General features: G+C 54.4%; 1 protein-coding gene across 3 annotated transcripts; it reads left to right on the top strand.

The window, feature by feature from the left end:
• The first annotated feature begins 1,808 nt into the window (after positions 1 to 1,808).
• On the top strand, positions 1,809 to 22,548 carry LOC116955373 (pseudouridylate synthase TRUB2, mitochondrial-like). Of its 3 annotated transcripts, none has more exons than XM_076053094.1 (9): positions 1,809 to 1,933; positions 3,844 to 4,000; positions 9,725 to 9,856; positions 10,238 to 10,312; positions 11,342 to 11,403; positions 13,540 to 13,621; positions 18,913 to 18,985; positions 19,467 to 19,606; positions 20,477 to 22,548. In XM_076053094.1, exons 2-9 carry the CDS (start codon positions 3,877 to 3,879, stop codon positions 20,761 to 20,763), a joined length of 975 nt encoding a protein of 324 aa, XP_075909209.1. In that variant the 5' UTR covers positions 1,809 to 1,933; positions 3,844 to 3,876; the 3' UTR covers positions 20,764 to 22,548. The 3 variants fall into 3 exon arrangements, with proteins under 3 accessions (XP_075909209.1, XP_075909210.1, XP_032832293.2); XM_076053095.1 differs by lacking the exon at positions 1,809 to 1,933 and adding an exon at positions 1,940 to 2,217; XM_032976402.2 differs by lacking the exon at positions 1,809 to 1,933 and adding an exon at positions 1,940 to 2,239.
• The last annotated feature ends 881 nt before the right edge of the window (positions 22,549 to 23,429 follow it).

Raw genomic sequence — 23,429 nt, 5'->3', positions numbered from 1 at the left:
ACACCAAATAATTTGTTCACTGATGAGATGCATGCAGTCCTCGACTTACGAACACCCGCGCTTACCATCACCCGCGCTTACCATCACCCGCGCTTACCATCACCCGCGCTTACCATCACCCGCGCTTACCATCACCCGCGCTTACCATCACCCGCGCTTACCATCACCCGCGCTTACCATCACCCGCGCTTACCATCACCCGCGCTTACCATCACCCGCGCTTACCATCACCCGCGCTTACCATCACCCGCGCTTACCATCACCCGCGCTTACCATCACCCGCGCTTACCATCACCCGCGCTTACCATCACCCGCGCTTACCATCACCCGCGCTTACCATCACCCGCGCTTACCATCACCCGCGCTTACCATCACCCGCGCTTACCATCACCCGCGCTTACCATCACCCGCGCTTACCATCACCCGCGCTTACCATCACCCGCGCTTACCATCACCCGCGCTTACCATCACCCGCACTCGCGAGCGCCCGGACTCGCGAGCACCCGCATGTACGAGCACCCGCACTTATGAACCAGCATTCCACGAAATATTCATGTGTGTTTTACGTGGACTTAAAACGCACTTGCGAATTCAACCGTGGAACGATTTTGTTCAGCTGAGCGATCCTCCACAAAATGTTTAATGAGACGGTCTCACGCTGGGAGAGAGAGTGTGTGGGCATTTAAATAGGCGCCGTGGTGGCGAGATGTTAACTACCTCGCCTAGTATACAGGAGGTCGTGGATTTGATCCCGACCCTGACGCCTGTATATTTGGAGTTTGCATGTTATCCCTGTAGTCGCGTACATTTTTCTCCCGGCTCTCCACTTTTTCGTTTCACATGTAGAAACATGCGCTTAGAGTATTTGGCTGCTAAAATGAACATGATATACCACTTCATTGAGCTATCATTTGTGGCCAGGTCGCTTCTAAAAAAAGAGCGAAATAGCCCAGTGGGCTTAACTTGATAAAAACAAAAAGTTTAAACACAGGCTACGAATCTGGCCACTCCGGGTTTGATTCCCGCTCACTGCCAACGTCGGTGCAGAGTAACATCAGAACCGGACGGCATTCAACATTGTCACATTCGACATTGTTACCTCAACTATCGCGATTCGGGTTGGTTTAAAATAAACGTTTAACTTTCATAACAATGTAAAAACGAATGGTTACTATTATTTATTTTACCAGGTAAAGCCAACTGAGCTCTTAGCTTGTTTTTTTCACAAGAGACCTGGCCACAAATAATAGCTCAACTTCGTGGCTTGTCATCACGTGGGAATGTATAGCAGCAGCTCTACAATTTCCAAAATCCACGCGACCATGGGGAGAACCTGTAAACTCCAAATATACAGCAGCAGCAGCAGGCGTCCGGGTCATGATGGAACCCACGACCTCCTGCATACCAGGCGAGGGAGATAACATCTCGCCACCACTGGAGCAAGAATCCAATGAGCTATAAAGCTCTTTTTCACAGATGTCCAGTAGGGGGCGTGTCAAAACGTGACATCAACAAACAATATAAAGACGATCACAGTGCAAAGTTGGAAAGGTAAGCAAATAACTTTTAAAAAATACAAATAAAAACAGATCTTTTTTTTTATTTTACCAGCTATATATCGGCCTCTGGTGGCTACTGTGGCCACGTAGAACCCATACGCACGCCTTTCATCGGAATATTCCTTCACACGCGATGATCGTGAATGGCATCGATATGAACGATATGAAGCGAGAAGCGGGTCCCATCTCTGCCATGCCCGGTGCGAACGTCATCACAAGTTACGAGATTATGACGTCACCGCGAGGCATGACGCAATCGCTTGTCAAATAACCCGAGCCGGACGTCGGCGACGCGACTCGGCCAATGAGGACCGGCGGTTGCTTCGCGCCAGTTGACGTCCCCACAACGCGGCGACCTGACAGTCGCTTCCGGGGTAAGATGGCTGCGCACATGGCCCCCGCGTTGCACGCCACTCTGCTGTCCCCACCGCGATCACCCATCCCCCCGCTGTCTCCTGCCGTTCCTCCCCCCGCTGTCTCCCGCCGATATCTCCCCCCCGCTGTCTCCCGCGGTCCTCCCCCCCCCTCGCTGTCTCCCGTCGTCCCCACCCCGCTGTCTCCCGCGACTTTTCTTCCCCGCGCGCGAGGGTGAAGCTTTGAAGCGACGGCCCCTTGAGCGGCGTGGATCCCAGCAACGCGCGCTGTGTAATAGTACAGGGTGTGTGTTGGCTGTGTACAGGGTACGTGTTGGCTGTGTTGAGGGTGCTTGTTGGCTGTGTACAGGGTGCGTGTTGGCTGTGTACAGGGTACGTGTTGGCTGTGTTCAGGGTGCTTGTTGGCTGTGTACAGGGTGCGTGTTGGCTGTGTGCAGGGTGCGTGTGGGCTGTGTACAGGGTGCGTGTTGGCTGTGTGCAGGGTGCGTGTTGGCTGTGTGCAGGGTACGTGTTGGCTGTGTGCAGGGTGCGTGTTGGCTGTGTGCAGGGTGCGTGTTGGCTGTGTGCAGGGTGCGTGTTGGCTGTGTGCAGGGTGCGTGTTGGCTGTGTACAGGGTGCGTGTTGGCTGTGTACAGGGTGCGTGTTGGCTGTGTACAGGGTGCGTGTTGGCTGTGTACAGGGTGCGTGTTGGCTGTGTACAGGGTGCGTGTTGGCTGTGTACAGGGTGCGTGTTGGCTGTGTACAGGGTGTGTGTTGGCTGTGTACAGGGTGTGTGTTGGCTGTGTACATGGTGTGTGTTGGCTGTGTGCAGGGTGCGTGTTGGCTGTGTACAGGGTGTGTGTTGGCTGTGTACAGGGTGCGTATTGGCTGTGTACAGGGTGCGTGTTGGCTGTGTACAGGGTGCGTGTTGGCTGTGTGCAGGGTGCGTGTTGCCTGTGTACAGGGTGCGTGTTTGCTGTGTACAGGGTGCGTGTTGGCTGTGTACAGGGTGCGTGTTGGCTGTGTGCAGGGTGTGTGTTGGCTGTGTGCAGGGTACGTGTTGGCTGTGTACAGGGTACGTGTTGGCTGTGTTCAGGGTGCTTGTTGGCTGTGTACAGGGTGCGTGTTGGCTGTGTGCAGGGTGCGTGTTGCCTGTGTACAGGGCGCGTGTTGGCTGTGTACAGGGTGTGTGTTGGCTGTGTACAGGGTGCGTGTTGGCTGTGTACAGGGTGTGTGTTGGCTGTGTACAGGGTGCGTGTTGGCTGTGTACAGGGTGCGTGTTGGCTGTGTTCAGGGTGCTTGTTGGCTGTGTACAGGGTGCGTGTTGCCTGTGTACAGGTGTGCGTGTTGGCTGTGTTCAGGGTGCTTGTTGGCTGTGTACAGGGTGCGTGTTGGCTGTGTACAGGGTGCGTGTTGGCTGTGTACAGGGTACGTGTTGGCTGTGTTCAGGGTGCTTGTTGGCTGTGTACAGCGTGCGTGTTGGCTGTGTACAGGGTGCGTGTTGGCTGTGTACAGGGTGCGTGTTGGCTGTGTACAGGGTACGTGTTGGCTGTGTTCAGGGTGCTTGTTGGCTGTGTACAGCGTGCGTGTTGGCTGTGTACAGGGTGTGTTGGCTGTGTACAGGGTGCTTGTTGGCTGTGTACAGGGTGCGTGTTGGCTGTGTGCAGGGTGCGTGTTGACTGTGTACAGGGTGCGTGTTGGCTGTGTGCAGGGTGCGTGTTGGCTGTGTGCAGGGTGCGTGTTGGCTGTGTTCAGGGTACGTGTTGGCTGTGTTCAGGGTGCGTGTTGGCTGTGTGCAGGGTGTGTGCGTGCTGTCTGTGCCAGCTGTGTGCGTGCTGTCTGTGCCAGCTGTGTGCGTGCTGTCTGTGCAGGCTCTGTGCAGGCTGACTGTACAATGCTGTAAGCATCCTGTGTGCATGCTGTCTGTGCAGGCTCTATACGTGCTGTGTGCATGCTGTCTGTGCATGCTGTGCGCGATGTTTGGGCCGCGCGTGCTGCGTGAGCTGCACGGGGTGTTCGCCGTCTACAAACCAGCTGGGGTGACTTGGCGCCAGGTGCGCTCCACCATGGAGAACCGGCTCCTGCAGGGTGAGCGCCTCGCCGCGATTCCCCGTGTCTCCCCGTGTCTCCTTGTGTCTCTCCGTGTCTCCTGGTGTCTCTCTGTGTCTCCTTGTGTCTCTCCGTGTCTCCCCGTGTCTCCTTGTCTCCTTGTGTCTCCCCGTGTCTCGTGTCTCTCTGTGTCTCCCCGTGTCTCTCCGTGTCTCCTTGTGTCTCCCCGTGTCTCCTTGTGTCTCTCTGTGTCTCCTTGTGTCTCTCCGTGTCTCCCCGTGTCTCCTTGTCTCCTTGTGTCTCCCCGTGTCTCCTTGTGTCTCTCTGTGTCTCTCTGTGTCTCCCCGTGTCTCCTTGTGTCTCTCCTTGTCTCCCCGTGTCTATCTGTGTCTCTCCGTGTCTCCTTGTGTCTCTCTGTGTCTCTCCGTGTCTCTCCGTGTCTCCTTGTGTCTCTCTGTGTCTCTCTGTGTCTCCCCGTGTCTCCTTGTGTCTCTCCGTGTCTCTCCGTGTCTCCCCGTGTCTCCTTGTGTCTCTCTGTGTCTCTCCGTGTCTCTCCGTGTCTCCTTGTGTCTCTCTGTGTCTCTCCGTGTCTCTCCGTGTCTCCTTGTGTCTCTCTGTGTCTCTCTGTGTCTCCCCGTGTCTCCTTGTGTCTCTCCGTGTCTCTCCGTGTCTCCCCGTGTCTCCTTGTGTCTCTCTGTGTCTCTCCGTGTCTCCCCGTGTCTCCTTGTGTCTCCCCGTGTCTCTCCGTGTCTCCCCGTGTCTCCTTGTGTCTCTCTGTGTCTCCCCGTGTCTCCTTGTGTCTCTCCGTGTCTCTCTGTGTCTCCCCGTGTCTCTCTGTGTCTCCCCGTGTCTCCCCGTGTCTCTCTGTGTCTCCCCGTGTCTCTCTGTGTCTCTCCGTGTCTCCTTGTGTCTCCCCGTGTCTCTCTGTGTCTCCCCGTGTCTCCCCGTGTCTCTCTGTGTCTCCCCGTGTCTCTCTGTGTCTCTCCGTGTCTCCTTGTGTCTCTCTGTGTCTCCCCGTGTCTCCTTGTGTCTCTCCGTGTCTCTCTGTGTCTCCCCGTGTCTCTCTGTGTCTCTCCGTGTCTCCTTGTGTCTCCCCGTGTCTCTCTGTGTCTCCCCGTGTCTCCCCGTGTCTCTCTGTGTCTCCCCGTGTCTCTCTGTGTCTCTCCGTGTCTCCTTGTGTCTCTCTGTGTCTCCCCGTGTCTCTCCGTGTCTCCCCGTGTCTCCTTGTGTCTCTCCGTGTCTCTCCGTGTCTCTCCTTGTGTCTCCTTGTGTCTCTCCGTGTCTCTCCGTGTCTCTCCGTGTCTCTCCGTGTCTCCTTGTGTCTCCCCGTGTCTCCTTGTGTCTCTCCGTGTCTCTCCGTGTCTCTCCTTGTGTCTCCTTGTGTCTCTCCGTGTCTCTCCGTGTCTCTCCGTGTCTCTCCGTGTCTCTCCTTGTCTCTCCTTGTGTCTCCTTGTGTCTCTCCGTGTCTCTCCGTGTCTCTCCGTGTCTCTCCGTGTCTCCTTGTGTCTCCCCGTGTCTCCTTGTGTCTCTCCGTGTCTCTCCGTGTCTCTCCTTGTGTCTCCTTGTGTCTCTCCGTGTCTCTCCGTGTCTCTCCGTGTCTCTCCGTGTCTCCTTGTGTCTCTCTGTGTCTCTCCGTGTCTCTCCGTGTCTCCTTGTGTCTCTCTGTGTCTCTCTGTGTCTCTCCGTGTCTCTCCGTGTCTCCTTGTGTCTCTCTGTGTCTCTCTGTGTCTCCCCGTGTCTCCTTGTGTCTCTCCGTGTCTCTCCGTGTCTCCCCGTGTCTCCTTGTGTCTCCTTGTGTCTCTCTGTGTCTCTCCGTGTCTCTCCGTGTCTCCTTGTGTCTCTCTGTGTCTCCCCGTGTCTCCTTGTGTCTCTCCGTGTCTCTCCGTGTCTCTCCGTGTCTCCTTGTGTCTCTCTGTGTCTCTCTGTGTCTCCCCGTGTCTCCTTGTGTCTCTCCGTGTCTCTCCGTGTCTCCCCGTGTCTCCTTGTGTCTCTCTGTGTCTCTCCGTGTCTCTCCGTGTCTCCTTGTGTCTCTCTGTGTCTCCCCGTGTCTCCTTGTGTCTCCCCGTGTCTCTCCGTGTCTCCCCGTGTCTCCTTGTGTCTCTCTGTGTCTCCCCGTGTCTCCTTGTGTCTCTCCGTGTCTCTCTGTGTCTCCCCGTGTCTCTCTGTGTCTCCCCGTGTCTCCCCGTGTCTCTCTGTGTCTCCCCGTGTCTCTCTGTGTCTCTCCGTGTCTCCTTGTGTCTCCCCGTGTCTCTCTGTGTCTCCCCGTGTCTCCCCGTGTCTCTCTGTGTCTCCCCGTGTCTCTCTGTGTCTCTCCGTGTCTCCTTGTGTCTCTCTGTGTCTCCCCGTGTCTCTCCGTGTCTCCCCGTGTCTCCTTGTGTCTCTCCGTGTCTCTCCGTGTCTCTCCTTGTGTCTCCTTGTGTCTCTCCGTGTCTCTCCGTGTCTCTCCGTGTCTCTCCGTGTCTCTCCGTGTCTCCTTGTGTTTCCCCGTGTCTCCTTGTGTCTCTCCGTGTCTCTCCGTGTCTCTCCTTGTGTCTCCTTGTGTCTCTCCGTGTCTCTCCGTGTCTCTCCGTGTCTCTCCGTGTCTCCTTGTGTCTCTCTGTGTCTCTCTGTGTCTCTCCGTGTCTCTCCGTGTCTCCTTGTGTCTCTCCGTGTCTCTCCGTGTCTCTCCTTGTGTCTCCTTGTGTCTCTCCGTGTCTCTCCGTGTCTCTCCGTGTCTCCTTGTGTCTCCCCGTGTCTCCTTGTGTCTTTCCGTGTCTCTCCGTGTCTCTCCTTGTGTCTCCTTGTGTCTCTCTGTGTCACCTTGTGTCTCTCCGTGTCTCCCCGTGTCTCCTTTGTCTCTCTGTATCTCCCCGTGTCTCCTTGTGTCTCCACGTGACTTCCCGTGTCTCTCTGTATCTCCCCGTGTCTCCCCGTGTCTCCCCGTGTCTCCTTGTGTCTCCCCGTGTCTCCCCGTATCTCCTTGTGTCTCCTTGTGTCTCTCTGTACCTCCCCGTGTCTCCCCGTGTCTCCTTGTGTCTCCCCGTGTCTCCTTGTGTCTCTCCGTGTCTCTCCGTGTCTCTCCTTGTGTCTCCTTGTGTCTCTCCGTGTCTCTCCGTGTCTCTCCGTGTCTCCTTGTGTCTCCTTGTGTCTCTCCGTGTCTCTCCGTGTCTCCTTGTGTCTCTCTGTGTCTCCCCGTGTCTCCTTGTGTCTCTCTGTGTCTCTCTGTGTCTCTCCGTGTCTCCCCGTGTCTCCGCGTGTCTCCTTTTGTCTCTCTGTGTCTCCTTGTGTCTCTCCGTGTCTCTCCGTGTCTCCTTGTGTCTCTCTGTGTCTCCCCGTGTCTCCTTGTGTCTCTCCATGTCTCTCTGTGTCTCCCCGTGTCTCCTTGTGTCTCTCCATGTCTCCTTGTGTCTCTCCGTGTCTTCTTGTGTCTCTTTGTGTCTCTCTGTGTCTCCCCGTGTCTCCTTGTGTCTCTCCGTGTCTCCTTGTGTCTCTCTGTGTCACCTTGTGTCTCTCCGTGTCTCCCCGTGTCTCCTTTGTCTCTCTGTATCTCCCCGTGTCTCCTTGTGTCTCCACGTGACTTCCCGTGTCTCTCTGTATCTCCCCGTGTCTCCCCGTGTCTCCCCGTGTCTCCTTGTGTCTCCCCGTGTCTCCCCGTATCTCCTTGTGTCTCCTTGTGTCTCTCTGTACCTCCCCGTGTCTCCCCGTGTCTCCTTGTGTCTCCCCGTGTCTCCTTGTGTCTCTCCGTGTCTCTCCGTGTCTCTCCTTGTGTCTCCTTGTGTCTCTCCGTGTCTCTCCGTGTCTCTCCGTGTCTCCTTGTGTCTCCTTGTGTCTCTCCGTGTCTCTCCGTGTCTCCTTGTGTCTCTCTGTGTCTCCCCGTGTCTCCTTGTGTCTCTCTGTGTCTCTCTGTGTCTCTCCGTGTCTCCCCGTGTCTCCGCGTGTCTCCTTTTGTCTCTCTGTGTCTCCTTGTGTCTCTCCGTGTCTCTCCGTGTCTCCTTGTGTCTCTCTGTGTCTCCCCGTGTCTCCTTGTGTCTCTCCATGTCTCTCTGTGTCTCCCCGTGTCTCCTTGTGTCTCTCCATGTCTCCTTGTGTCTCTCCGTGTCTTCTTGTGTCTCTTTGTGTCTCTCTGTGTCTCCCCGTGTCTCCTTGTGTCTCTCCGTGTCTCCTTGTGTCTCTCTGTGTCACCTTGTGTCTCTCCGTGTCTCCCCCTGTCTCCTTGTGTCTCCTTGTGTCTCTCTGTGTCTCTCCGTGTCTCTCTGTATCTCCCCGTGTCTCACAGCGTCTCCCCGTGTCTCCTTGTGTCTCCCCGTGTCTCCACGTGTTTCTCTGTATCTCCCCGTGTCTCACCGTGTCTCCCCGTGTCTCCTTGTGTCTCTCTATATCTCCCCGTGTCTCCCCGTGTCTCTCCATGTCTCCTTGTGTCTCCCCCTGTCTCTGTATCTCCCCGTGTCTCCTTGTGTCTCTCTGTATCTCCCCGTGTTTCTCCATGTCTCCTTGTGTCTCCCCGTTTCTCTCTGTATCTCCCCGTATCTCCTTGTGTCTCTCTATCTCCCCGTGTCTCCCCGTGTCTCCCCCTGTCTCCCCGTGTCTCCTTGTGTCTCCTTGTGTCTCTCTGTATCTCCCCGTGTCTCCTTGTGTCTCCACGTGACTTCCCGTGTCTCTCTGTATCTCCCCGTGTCTCCCCGTGTCTCCCCGTGTCTCCTTGTGTCTCCCCGTGTCTCCCCGTATCTCCTTGTGTCTCCTTGTGTCTCTCTGTACCTCCCCGTGTCTCCCCGTGTCTCCTTGTGTCTCCTTGTGTCTCCCCGTGTCTCTCTGTATCTCCCCGTGTCTCACCGTGTCTCCCCGTGTCTCCTTGTGTCTCTCTGTATCTCCCTGTGTCTCCCCTTGTCTCCTTGTGTCTTTCTGTATCTCCCCGTGTCTCCCCGTGTCTCCCCGTGTCTCCCCGTATCTCCCCGTGTCTTCTTGTGTCTCCTTGTGTCTCTCTGTGTCTCCCTGTGTCTCCCCGTGTCTCTCCGTGTCTCCTTGTGTCTCCCCGTGTCTCCTTGTGTCTCTCTGTATCTCCCCATGTCTCCCCGTATCTCCCCGTGTCTCCTTGTGTCTCTCTGTATCTCCCTGTGTCTCCCCGCCGTGTCTCTCCATGTCTCCTTGTATCTCCCCGTGTCTCCCCAGTATCTCCCCGTGTCTCCTTGTGTCTCCTTGTGTCTCCTTGTGTCTCTATGTGTCTCCCCGTGTCTCCTTGTGTCCCCACGTGACTTCCCGTGTCTCTTTCTATCTCCCTGTGTCTCCCCGTGTCTCCTTGTGTCTCCACGTGACTTCCCGTGTCTCTCTGTATCTCCCCGTGTCTCTGTTTGTATCTCACCGTGTCTCCCCGTGTCTCCTTGTGTCTCTCCGTATCTCCCCGTGTCTCTCCGTGACTTCCTGTGTCACTCCCCATGTCTCATCGTGTCTCCACGTGACTTCCCTTGTCTTTCCCCGTGACTCCCTAGGAATCCCCGTGTCTCCAATTGTCATACCGTGTGTCTCAGTCTCTTTGTATCCCCATGTCTCTGTCTTAGTGTCTCACAGTGTTGTTTCTTTGTGTCTCGGTGTCCCCTCGTGTCTCTACGAGTTTCCCCGTGCCTCCCCGTATCTCCGCGTGTCTCACAGCATCTCCATATGTCTCGCTGTCTCGCATGTCTCTGTTCACGTTACGCGATTAGCCAAGTAACTGAACCGATAATCGGTCGAGTAATTGAATTCTGACGGCGTGTTGCCTTGGTTTCTGTCGTACGGTTGTCATGGCGACAGAGCTCAATGCTCTGAAGCAGCCAGGTCCCCGGCAACTGGTGAAAGTGGAGACTTTAACCACGGCAACGGAAAGAGGAGAGGAGCGGAGTCTCGCCGTTTCCCTGGTTCCCAGCCTGGCGGATCACCCACTCGGTACAACAACCCAACAACCACAAACACGACGACCACAGAACAGCTGTTACCACAACCACAACTTCTTCCACTACAGCCATAAGAACAATCACAGGAAGAGCCACAACAACCACCTGATCAAAACCACATAACCTATCACAACCACTACTTCAACAATCACATCAATTGTCACTACAACAGCCACAGGAACGACCAGAACAACTACAACAATAACCAGAATCGCTACTGTCACAACAACAATGGGTCGAGCGAGTGGTGGGAGTCAAGCCAGCGGGGGAGCAATTTTCTCATAGCCATGACGACAGGATGGGTGAGCAGTAATGTTTCTTCCCATTGGCTGCACGTGTGTTTGTGTCCTACGCTGTGATTGGCCGGAGGCAGTGAGGGGGCCGCGCTACCATTCGCTCGGATTGGCGGTCGGACACGGCCTGGACGCAAGTGCATCCGGAGTGCTGGGTAAACATGCACACACACGCACGCACACACCAATACCCGCCATTTGCTAGTTAGTGACGGTGACATCACCACGGTGCCTCTTCCGGGCCATGTGCAATTTGAGGCCACGTGAAGTGTCGAAGGCTCGCTGAAAGGGGGTCACGGGACAGACCCAGGTGCCATGGGTTGGCTGACCGAGATGACCGGTAGATGCATCAGCTGTACCCCCTACTGTGCCAACTTACTGCATTTTAGCCGCCCGGCGCTCCGCTCGTTGTTGTGAGTATCGCTCCTCTGCCCTCCCGTTGTTGTTGGAGGGCAACTGCCTCCAACTGCCCAGTAGCAACTTCCTTCACTGGCCTCCCCCACAGAGGCTGATCTTGACACCGCTGGTACCAGTCTTCGGCAAGTCCACTCAGCTCCACATCCTCCAATACCGCATCAGTTCATCTCTTCTCCCGTCCATGTTGTACCCATTTAGCCCCCTCTATGTGGTGAAGCAGAAGCTGCTTGGGCATGCGGTGGCTGGGCATGCGGGCTACATGACCCAGCCAATGCAACCTTGCCTGCTGGAGGAACTCACGGATGGGAATGTGTCCAAATATTTAGAGGATTTATGAGCCCATCACACAATCCAGCCTGGTTAAACCCAGGATGGATCATAGGAAGGTCAGCCTAAATGTTTCTAACTGGCGCAGATGTTCCACCAGGGGGGTCCACGTTTCACAAGCATAGAGAAGGGAGGGAGGGCATGGCTGTGGCCGAGAAGGACTGTGGTTGAGAAGACACATCTCACCAGGTATTCACCTAGGGGAGGCCCAGGACTGCCTCAGCCAACACTGGTGACGATTATAATCGTCACCAGTGTTGGCTGTGAGCGGAAATCGAACTCGGGTCGCTGGTTTCATACACTCCCGTGTATGCGCACGTGTGCATTTACTGTGGTGTGAACGTGTGCCGTGCGCGCGTGTGTGTGTGTGTGAACCCTCTCGATCCTTGACCTGCCCTACCCCCAAATTTCTGACCGCCCGACCACCGGCACGCGACCAGTTTTCGCCGTGGGTTCAGGAAGACGGCTGCTGGACGAGCTGAGGAAGTCACCCGTCACGCAGGTGTGGCACAACCACCACAACCGCGGCACAACCACCACAACCGTGGCACAACCACCACAACCGCGGCACAACCACCACAACCGCGGCACAACCACCACAACCGCGGCACAACCACCACAACCGTGGCACAACCACCACAACCGTGGCACACCCACCAACAACCGCGGCACAACCACCACAACCGTGGCACAACCACCACAACCGTGTCACAACCGTGGCACAACCACCACAACCGTGGCACAACCACCACAACCGTGGCACAACCACCAACAACCGTGGCACAACCACCACAACCGCGGCACAATCAACACAACCGCGGCACAACCACCACAACCGCGGCACAACCACCACAACCGCGGCACAACCACCACAACCGCGGCACAACCACCACAACCGCGGCACAACCACCAACAACCACCAACAACCGTGGCACAACCACCAACAACCGTGGCACAACCACCACAACCGTGGCACAACCACCACAACCGTGGCTCAACCACCACAACCGCGGCACAACCACCACAACCGCGGCACACCCATCAACAACCGTGGCACAACCACCACAACCGCGACACACCACCTGGGTAGTGGTTGTGGTGCCTTCTCTCCCGACTACCAGCCCACCGTCTCTCTCCACCACCATCCTCTAGAACTTTCCCTCAGGTTCCCCTACACCCCTCATTCTCCTCCATCTGCTTCATCTTCTTTCCCCTCCCGAATATTCCCCCCTTCTGGATTCCGTCAATCATCCCTGCTCTACGTTTTCCGTGGCTCGGTTACGGCTGCCTGCATTCACGGTGGCAACACCCATATGTACGCCCCCCTCCCGCTTCGAGTACTTTCTCTAACGTACTCAACTCGTTGATAGCCAGTCCCGCTTTTTTACATACCGTGCACCTTAGCCCACCACGTGCTCGAGATCTGTCAACATCACCGCTGAGGCCCAGAGCGCCGTTCACATTGCACGGCGAATGTTTGGCTGCCCGAGCGTTAGCGTCCCTGGCTGGCTATCGTCTCTTTCGTGTGTACTCTGTGAATACTTTTGTTCCCCATATTCATGGTGACTTTTTATTGCACGTGGTAAGCTGTCACGACCAATGTTATCCATAATAGAGATTTTTTTGGTTAGATAGCGTAAATATCAATGTGTTGTTAAACTAATTGGCACGTTTTGTTTACGTCACAAACCTTATTCAGGCTGTGTCGGGTGGTGCCGGGTTTTGCGACATTTATATTTACGAGATCTAACCCAAAAAATACATTGATTATGGACTATTTTTATACAAGTGTAAACTATTTTTACATGATAAACAATAAACAACAATACATGTAGTATAGCAGACAAGGTAATATATCGGAATTATGCACTTACTTTTAGTATAGTACAGATGCGCAATGGGTGACCGAGCATCTTCTGTTGAGGTTGTGTCCCACGTGACGATCCACCATCGTAACTTGGGGGACAGTCCCATCTCTAGGAGTAGAACCTACTTCTAGTACTACAAGTAGTGGCAGCCAAGAGCAGTTTATGTGAATGCTGCCGCAAGAGGTTGCACGTTTGTCGCGACGCTCCTTTGCTGGTTAGATGGTGCATCTGCCAGTCATCAACCCATGGCACCTGGGTCTGTTCCGTGACCTCCTGCCAGCAGACCTTCCACACTTCACGTGGCCTCAGAGTGCATCTGGCCTGGCACAAGTGTCGTGGTGACGTCGCCGCCACTTAGTGGCAAACGGCGTCTGTTGTTGTTGGTGTGGGTTGTGACGTAGGTTGTGTTGTGGGTTGTGTGGGAGAGCGATGGTGTAGTGGTTGACGCGCTGCGCTACGAACCCGGCGACCTGAGTTCGATTCCCGCTCACGGCCAACAATAGTGACGATTATCTGAACTAATTCTGGGTCTCCCCTAGGTCGACTTAGCCTCAAATGAGTACCTGGTGTGTAAACATCGCCACTACGGAGACAGGTGGTCGGGCATGGCGCTGGCAACCCACCCCTTCGTGTGCTATACTGGCTTTCATAGGTGCTCGCTAACGGCACTTGGCCCCAACAGTCTGTTAAGTCTACACGGGGGTTCTTTGTCTCTGTTGTGGGTGGTGACGTGGGTTGTGACACTTGTTGTGACACGGGTGGTGATGCAGGCCTACACCTTGCACGGCCGTCTGGGCATCGCCACTGAGGACTTCTCCACCCAGGGCCGGGTCATCGAGACGGTGACCTACGGTACAACGACCCCTCGCCCCTAAAACCCACCTCCACCTGAAAAAAATAGCTTAATAGCTCATCAGATTTCTCCAATCTAAATAGAGATTCTGATAAAGATTCCATACAGGTCAGACACATCATCATCATCCTCATTCAGGCATGGTCAATCCACTGCTGGATGAAGGCCTAATACATAATCATCGGTGGCTATGCCGTGTGCGGTGGTTGTGCCGTGTGCGGTGGTTGTGCCGTGTGCGGTGGTTGTGCCGTGTGCGGTGGTTGTGCCGTGGGCGGTGGTTGTGTCGTGTGCGGTGGTTGTGCCGTGTGCGGTGGTTGTGCCGTGCGCGGTGATTGTGCCGTGTGCGGTGATTGTGCCGCGTGTCGTGGTTATGCCAGCAAAAACAACCCCCTACCTTCACAGTGGTGCTAGACGGTAACGCTGTGGTGGATGTACCATGTGGGGAGGGCCAATTCCAATCAGCTGGTCCCACAGCGGCCAATGGGGGCTGGTAATCCCTCCACATTTAATTAATTTACCACTAAACCATGAATGAAATATCAAAATAATCTTGTATCAGAGGCCCCAGGGGGGGAGAGGCGTCTATGACGTCTCCTGGCCAAACCCCATTTGGCGGAGCCAGGAGACTGAACCCGCACCCTCGGAGTTCCTCCAGAAATGGCAAAGAAACCACTGCGAGTGGCCACGTGGAATGTTCAAATGCTCGCTTCGGAGGAGAGGATTCCATTCCTCTGTCCGGAGATGGACTGGTAACCGCTTGGACCGCTGTGATGTACAGGAGGGTCAGGTGGACTGATTATCTCACCATAAGGGGTGGACAGTCCTCCATTCGGGGCAGGAAACTGCCAAACAACAGGGAGTGGCTCTTCTTCCAAAACAAAAGAATGAAGGGAGCATGGAGGCAACGTTTGGGAAGGTGTGAGTGCCCAGGTTGTTGTGGACTCGCCTCCACATCAACGGAAGGTGAGAAATGGTGTTAGTGGTGGTGACTGCTTATGGACCCACAGAAGATTATCATCAGTGGAAGGATGTAGATAACGCTGATGAGTCAGATTCCTTCTACGGCCTCCTGTCCCAGGTGCCAGCTAAAGTGCCTCCTGTCATCTTGTTGGGTGACTTTAATGTCTGAGTGGGTCATGACGCAGACACCTGAGCCAGAGTGATTTGAAAGCATGGTCCAGATCAGCTCAATAATTATGGTACGAGGCTACTAAATTCCTATTAAGCCCATGAGCTTATAACCACCAGCAAGCTGTTTCAACATCTGTGAAAAAGAGATTCATAGCTCATTTATTTCCTGCAGTCTTGATAAATATTCTAATTCTGATCATGGATGCATGCTGGGTCCAAGCAAGAACATCTGATGGACTATATAGTGACAGAACAGCAAATGCGGGCCTATGTCCTTGACACCCGGACCTACTGGGGAGCTGATCTGCCTATTGACCATCGGCTTGTCATCTGTAAGATGCTCCTGCTATATTTTCACTTTGGTGACAATCATTAATCTGGGACTCCATTCAAACCCGCAGTGGCCTGGTCTCGTCTAGCTGATGAAAGTTGTAAGCGAGCATTTCAGCATCGCTTGTGACTGGGGTTGGCATCGCCCCCCACTCCTCCTAATGTTGAGGGAAAATGGGCGAGGTTTAGGACTGTGGCTCATGCAGCTGCAGTGGCTGCTTTGGGGATATGGTCCAAACCTCCCGAGAGACCCTGGCTGATGGAGTTGGTATTCTGGATGGTTGAGAAAAAACGACAGGTCCACTCCTGTCATTACAATATCCAACATCGGAGGTTGGAAAGCTGTGGCGTGCTGCAAGGATGAGTGGTGGTCGCAGGTTGCTGAGAAAATGGAAACTGCGTCGGTATCACACGATCACAAATACCTTGAAGCGCCATGCCAAATAACATCCTGAAGGGAAAGAATGGTGATCCGGTCTTCGAACCCACGAGAATAGATTTCGGACAATTTTGCTGAGTATTTCTGTGGAGGGGGAAACCCCTCAGCTCAAAGAGCATCATGGGCAAGGTGGTAATGACCCTGCTGGAGATGGAGTGCCTCAAAATATTGGAAGAAGTAGCCAAACCTTCCGAGTGATTTGCCGCTCAATTCTGTCTTTTGAAGAAGTGCGACGGGCAATCTGGAGCTTCAGACCAGGTAAAGCGCCGGATAGAGATGATCTCCTAAGCAAACTGCTGACGCAGGGTGGCATCTGTGTGCAGGACTGTCCGATATACTTCATCACAACTGTCTGGACCACAGGACGGGTTCCGCAGGATTGTAAGGATGACCTGGTGGTCCCCCTCTTGAAGAAGGGTGACTACTGATTGTAACAACTACCAGGAATCTCACTCCTCAGCGTGTCAGGAAAGGTCCGCGCAAGAATAAATAAACTTCACTTTGCCAGGCACGCTGAGGGGAGAGGCTTGTGGAGCCCTGTTGTGGTTTTAGAATGGGGTGGTCCTGCACAGACACCATATTCTCTGTTAGTCTCTTATAACAGAGGCGTAGAGAATTTAAACGGGGGACTTACATCACTGCTTTATTTTTTTGTGTGCGTTTAGTTTGTTCTTCCCCCGCACCTCCGATTAGGATGGTTGGCTACATGCAGTGTGAAAGAAGTTCAACATACACATCCATACATATCAGAGTGGTGGGCGGGGCTACCAGAGGAATGGGCACCTATGAATGCCTGCACGGCACACGAGGGGGGGGCTGACTAGGTACTCATTTGAGGCTGAGTCGACCTAGGGAAGGCCCAGGACCGATTCAGACATTCATGACTTGTGTTGGCCGTGAACGGGAATCAAATCCAGTCACTGGGTTCAAAGCACAGCACGCTGAAGGCTGCAGTATGCTAAAACTAAACTACCTTTATTTTACCAGGTAAGGCCCCACTGAGCTATATAGTTCTTTTTCAGAAGCAATCTGGCAATCACAAACGATAGCTCAATGAAGTGTCTTATCATCATGTGGAAATTTAAAGCAGCCACCTACTCTAAATGCGTGATGTTGATTCTAAATGTGGAGGGGAAAACCGGAGGACCCAGAGAAAATGTATGCGGTCACGAGGAGAGAGACACGCAAATTCCAAATATATAGGTCGGGATTGAACCTACGACCACCTGTATACCAGGTGAGGTAGTTAACATCTCACCACCGTGGTGCCCCATGATGGTGGATAGGCCCAGGGATGTCTTTTGGCCCTTACACTCTTTAACATTTTTTGACCACATAGTTTGTGATGCTTTCCAAGCTGTACCAGAGGAATTTACATCAGGTACAGATACAGTGAGAGGCTGATCAATGCCCGGGTGCAATCAAGGGATGGCCACCTATCGATCAACCATGCCTGCGGATGATCTGGTAATTACTACCCACTCTGAGGATTTAGAGACTCTACTACTTAACCTGGAGCATGCTACTGAGAGATGGCGCCTTACCATTAGCCCAACCACTTTGCCAGGCACGCCGAGGGGAGAGGCTTGCGGAGTCCCGTTGTGGTTTTAGGCTGGGGCGGTCCTGCACAGACACAATATTCTCTGTTAGTCTCTTACAACAGAGGCGTTTAGTTTGTTCTTCCCCCGCACCTCCGATTAGGATGGTTGGCTACATACAGTGTGAAAGAAGTTCAACATACATATCCCAAACTAAGTACTTGCCTGGATATTTTATATCATGGAATGTTCCCCTCCCTCTACTTGCCACGAGTAATGGGGCAGTTGTAGAGAGAATGGGGACGTTTCCATAGTTGGGCAGTGTGCTTATGACCAACACTAGTGTGTCAGCAAAGGTCTCATTCCGAATCAGTCGAACGGCATTATCTTTTCATCGGCTGCGTAATGCTGTGTGGAAGTGACCTGGTCTGTTGTTCGACACAAAGCCTTAGGTCTTCTTGGCCATAGTCATGCCCTCCCTTCTCTATGCTTGTGAAACGTGGACCCCTCTGGTGGAACATTTGTGCCGGATTAAAACATGCTGGCCTGCCTATGATAAATCCTGGGATTAACCAGGCTGGATTGTGTGAAGAGCTCACGGATCCTTGAACAATCAGGACTCATCAGTGAGCTCCTCCAACGAAGTGAGGCTGCGTTTGCAGGGTCATGTAGCCTGCATGCCCAACCACCGCATGCCCAACCACCGCATGCCCAAACAGCGTAACAGCTTTTGTTTGGCCAAATAGAGGAGGCTAAACGGGCACGGCACAGATTAGATAAGAGATGGAATAATGTGGTACGAGAGAATATGGAGCTGAGTGGATTTGCTGATGACTGGTACCAGCGGTATCAAGATTGACCTATGTGTAGGAGGCTCATAAAGGACGCTACTGGGCAGTTGGGGGCAGACACCCAGCAGCAACAACGGAGGGCAGAGGAGTGACGCTCACAACAACGAGCGGATTGCAGGTTGACTAAAACACAGCAAATTGGCACAGAAGGGAGCACAGGTGTGCATCTGCCAGCACAGGTGGTGCATCTGCCAGCGCAGGTGGTGCATCTGCCAGCGCAGGTGGTGCATCTGCCAGCGCAGGTGGTGCATCTGCCAGTCATCTCAGTCAACCCATGGCACCACCTGGGTCTCTCCTGTGACCTGCCAGCAGGCCTTCGACACTTCACGTGGCCTCAATGCACCTAGCCTGGCACAAGCGCCGTGGTGATGTCATCGCCACTTCGTGGTGAACGGCGATTGTTGTTGGTGGTGTAACACTGTTTTCTATGCTGTGGAGCGATGTGTGCTATGCCATGTGTTTAATGTGGTGTTCACCATGGGGTGTTCACCATGGGGTGTTCACCATGTGCTGTGGTCTTCACCGTGGGGTGTTCACCGTGGTGTGATCTGTATGCTGTGTTCACTGTGGTATTCACCACGGTGTGCTATGGTGTGGTCTGCTTGGTGTGGTGTTCACTGTAGTGTTCACCGTGGTGTTCACCGTGGGGTGCTCTGCATGCTGTGTTCACCATGGTATTCACCACGGTGGACTGCATGTGGGGTGGTCTGCTTGGTCTGGTGTTAACAATTGTGTTCACTGTGGTGTTGACTGTGGTTTGCTCTGCGTGGTGATGTTCACCGTCGTGTGCTCTGAATGGTGTGGTGTTCACCGTGGCATGGTGTTAACCGTGGTGTTCTCTGCATGGTGCGGTGTTCACCGTGGCGTGGTGTTCACCGTGGTGTTCTCTGCATGGTGCGGTGTTTGGCGTGGTGTTCACCGTGGTGTGCTCTGTGGGGTGTGGTGTTCATGGTGGCGTGGTCTTCACCATGGCGTGGTGTTCACTGTGGCGTGCCGCACAGAGCACGTGACGAGGGATCTGATGGAGAGAGCCGTCGCGATGATGCACGGCGCTGCCCAGAAGGCTCTGCTCCTGTGAGACACGCATGCACGCACACACGCACACACACCCAAACGCACACTCGTACGCATGCACACATGCACTTAGACGCACGCACATGCACACCCGCACGCACATACGCACGCACTCATGCACACACGCACGCACACTCGCACGCACGTAATCACTCCCGCACACACACACGCACTCACGCACACAAATGAGTACTCGGTGCGGTATGTAGTCAACATTGCCACTGGGGAGACAAAGGCGGCCGGGCGTGGTACTGACCACCCACCCCCTCTTTGTGTGGTGTGCCGGGACCTTCATAGGTGCTACTCGCTAACAGCATTTGCCCCAACTGTCTATTACGGCTACCCGGGGGATCTGTCGTGTGTGTCACGTGTGTGTCACGTGTGTGTCACGTGTGTGTCACGTGTGTGTCACGTGTGTGTCACGTGTGTGTGTCACGTGTGTGTGTCACGTGTGTGTCACGTGTGTGTCACGTGTGTGTAGGCACTCCGACGTAGACGTGGGGAGCCACGAGGGATACCTGCGCGCCGTTTCTGGCTGCCTCCTCCCATCACGGCACAAGATGCCGGCCCTCATCACCGCTGTGCGGCTCGCCGACTTCAACCCCCCCGCCTTCACGCTCGGTTGGGCTCTCCCATCCAATGGGGGGGTTAACACTAACTCCACCACTACAAATGGGACTGTACCACTACTCACATGGGGAGGGGTTAACAAACTCCACCACTACTAATGTGACTGTTACAATACTCACGTGGATCTTGGTGTCAGTGTGCATGCGTAGAGGTGCAGTGTGTGAGTGTCTCTCTGCGCGTGCGTGTCTGCACGTGCGTGCGTAGAGGTGCAGTGTGTGAGTGTCTCTCTGCGCGTGCGTGTCTGCGCGTGCGTGCGTAGAGGTGCAGTGTGTGAGTGTCTCTCTGCGTGTGCGTGTCTGCGCGTGCGTGCGTAGAGGTGCTGTGTGTGAGTGTCTCTCTGCGCGTGCGTGTCTGCGCGTGCGTAGAGGTGCAGTGTGCGAGTGTCTCTCTGCGCGTGCGTGTCTGCGCGTGCGTGCGTAGAGGTGCAGTCTGCGAGTGTCTCTCTGCGCGTGCGTGTCTGCGCGTGTGCGTAGAGGTGCTGTGTGCGAGTGTCTCTCTGCGCGTGCGTGTCTGCGCGTGCGTGCGTAGAGGTGCAGTGTGTGAGTGTCTCTCTGCGCGTGCGTGTCTGCGCGTGCGTGCGTAGAGGTGCAGTGTGTGAGTGTCTCTCTGCGTGTGCGTGTCTGCGCGTGTGTGCGTAGAGGTGCAGTGTGTGAGTGTCTCTCTGCGCGTGCGTGTCTGCGCGTGCGTGCGTAGAGGTGCAGTGTGCGAGTGTCTCTCTGCGCGTGCGTGTTCTGCACGTGCGTGCGTAGAGGTGCAGTGTGTGAGTGTCTCTCTGCGCGTGCGTGTCTGCGCGTGCGTTCGCGTAGAGGTGCTGTGTGTGAGTGTCTCTCTGCGTGTGCGTGTCTGCGCGTGCGTGCGTAGAGGTGCAGTGCACGCCCCAGGGCTCCCAGCTGGCGCTGCGCCGCTGCGTCCACGACGTGGGCCGGGAGCTGCGCTGCGCCGGCGCCACCCGCCTGGTGCGCCGCGTGCGCGACGGCCCCCTGGCGCTGGCCCACGCGCTGGCGCCCGCCCGCTGGCACCTGCTGCCCGTGCTGGCGGCCGCGCGAGCCGGCGGCCTGGCGGTGCACGCGGCCCTGGGCACAGCGGTGAAGCGGGATGAGGAGGAGGAGGAGGAGGAGGGGGAGGAGGAGGACTTCCGGAGAGAGTGATGCCGATTTGAGACAACTAAAACGAAGTACTATTTATATATATATTTTTTATCCCGTAAGGTCCCATTGAGCTAATGTAGCTCTTTTTCAGCAGTGACCTGGCTGTCACAAATGATAAATCAGCGAAGTGGCTTATCATCGCGTGGACATTTATAGTAGCCAGATTCTCTAAACGCGTAACGCTGATTCTAAATATGGAGGGAAAAACCGGAGCAACCAGAGAAAAATCCACGCAACCACAGGGAGAGAGATAGACAAGCAAACTCCAAATTTACAGCGAGTGTCAGGGTTGGGATTTAACCCACGACCTCCTGTATACTAGGCGAGGTAGTTGACATCTAGCCACCGTGGTGCCGTGGGTTTTTCGGAAAAATAGAAGAAACCAGAAAGAGAGGAAGGCTGAACAGAGAATGGCTTGATGACGACATAAGAGATTGGTGCCAGAAAGATGTGGCACTACAAGATAGAGAAGAAAGTGGAAATTAATGACGAAATGTGCAGTGGACACCGAGGGGCTATCTGCCCATGGATCGTGATGATGACGACAACAAAACTATCTTTTTTATTTTACCAGGTAAGGCCCCCACCGAGCTATGTGGCTCTTTTTCAGAAGTGACTTGGCTATCACGAATTATCGCTCAACGTCGTGGATTATCGTGTGTAGGAATTTATACTAGCAGCCACGTAAGCTAAACTCGCCACACAGAAACCCATAGACTCACCACACAGCGAACCATAGACACACAACACAGAGACGCATAGACACACAACACAGAGACGCATAGACTCACCACACAAAGACCCATAGACACACAACACAGAGACGCATAGACACAACACAGAGACGCATAGACTCACCACACAAAGACCCAGACACACAACACAGAGACGCATAGATACACAACACAGAGACGCATAGACTCACCACACAAAGACCCATAGACACACAACACAGAGACGCATAGACACACAACACAGAGACGCATAGACTCACCACACAAAGACCCATAGACACACAACACAGAGACCCATAGACACACAACACAGACACACAACACAGTGACGCATAGACTCACCACACAAAGACGCATAGACACAACACAGAGATGCATAGACACAACAAAGAGACGCATAGACACACAACACGGAGACGCATAGACTCACCACACAAAGACCCATATACACAACACAGAGACCCATAGACACAACACAGAGACGCATACACACACAACACAGAGACCCATAGACACAACACAGACGCATAGACACACAACACAGAGACACATAGACTCACCACACAAAGACCCATAGACAACACAGACCCATAGACACAACACAGAGACCCATAGACACACAACACAGAGACCCATAGACACACAACACAGACACAGACACACAACACAGAGACGCATAGACTCCCCATACAAAGACGCATAGACACAACACAGACACAACAAAGAGACGCATAGACACAACACGGAGACGCATAGACACACAACACGGAGACGCATAGACTCACCACACAAAGACCCATATACACAACACAGATACCCATAGACACAACACAGAGACGCATAGACTCACCACACAAAGACCCATAGACACACAACACAGACCCATAGACACACAACACAGAGACGCATAGACACAACACAGAGACGCATAGACTAAACTCAAACTAAGCCCACTGAGCTATGTAGCTCATTTTTCAAAAGCGACCTGACCACAAATTATTCTTAACAATGTCATTGATAGTTTGAATTAAATGTACAATTTATGGAGGGACTACTGTGTGTTGTTTTGGTGTTATCTGGGACTGTGTGTTGTTTTGGTGTGGTATGGGCCTTTGTGTTGTGTTGGTTGGTCTAGGACTGTTTTTGTTGTTGTTTTACTGCCTTTCCCAATTATGGGAATTAATGTACCAATGCAATTTGAACTTATATACTTTATTCATAAATTTAAAGTCCACCACGGGGATTCCTGTGGCATCTCCCTCGTCTTCCCTCCCTTCCTCCCCCTGCTCCCCCTCCTCCCGGTCTGGTGATGTCGTTGCTTCCCCCCCCCCCCCCCCCCCGCAGGTCTCCCTCCCTCTCCCCCCCCCCCGGGGGGTCGTGGTTCTGCCGCCTCTCCTTCCTCCTCCCCCACAAGCTCCCGGTCCGATCCCCGTCCGGTCGCCTCCTCCACCGCCTCCCCCTCCCGTCCACCCCGGGAACGCCCGCACCCTGTTGGCATACGATTCCGGGCAGTTCCTATACAGGTGCCCTCTGCTACCGCAGAGGTTGCATTGGACCGGCTCTCTGCACTCCACCACCGTGTGATCCGGCGCCTTGCACCTGTAGCAGATTCTTGCCTCGCATGCTGCCGCCAGATGCCCCCTTCCCCCACACCTCCTACACAGCTTAGGCTGGCCCGCGTAAACCACGTACCCCCTGTTCCCCCCAATGTTTAAGGCGCTCGGGATATGTTTCAGAACCCCCCCCCCCCCCCTCCGTCTTCAGGCGCGCACCCTCCATTGCCTGGCCCCGGTCCATATCCCCACAGAGTCTTGCACCCTCTTGCAGTTGGATAATAGCACGCAATGCTGTCTCAACCACACCTCCATGTCCTGGTCATGCAGTGCCTCATTTTACAAGAAGACAGTCACAACCTTTGTTTCTAGATCCGAC

This window comes from Petromyzon marinus, chromosome 59 (genome assembly GCF_048934315.1).
Source record: "Petromyzon marinus isolate PM22_M1 ecotype Great Lakes invasive population chromosome 59, UKy_Petmar_22M1.pri1.0, whole genome shotgun sequence".
Taxonomy (NCBI): Eukaryota; Metazoa; Chordata; class Hyperoartia; order Petromyzontiformes; family Petromyzontidae; genus Petromyzon; species Petromyzon marinus.
The sequence above is the reverse complement of the archived record's forward strand: the minus strand, read 5'-3'. Positions and strand labels throughout refer to the sequence as shown.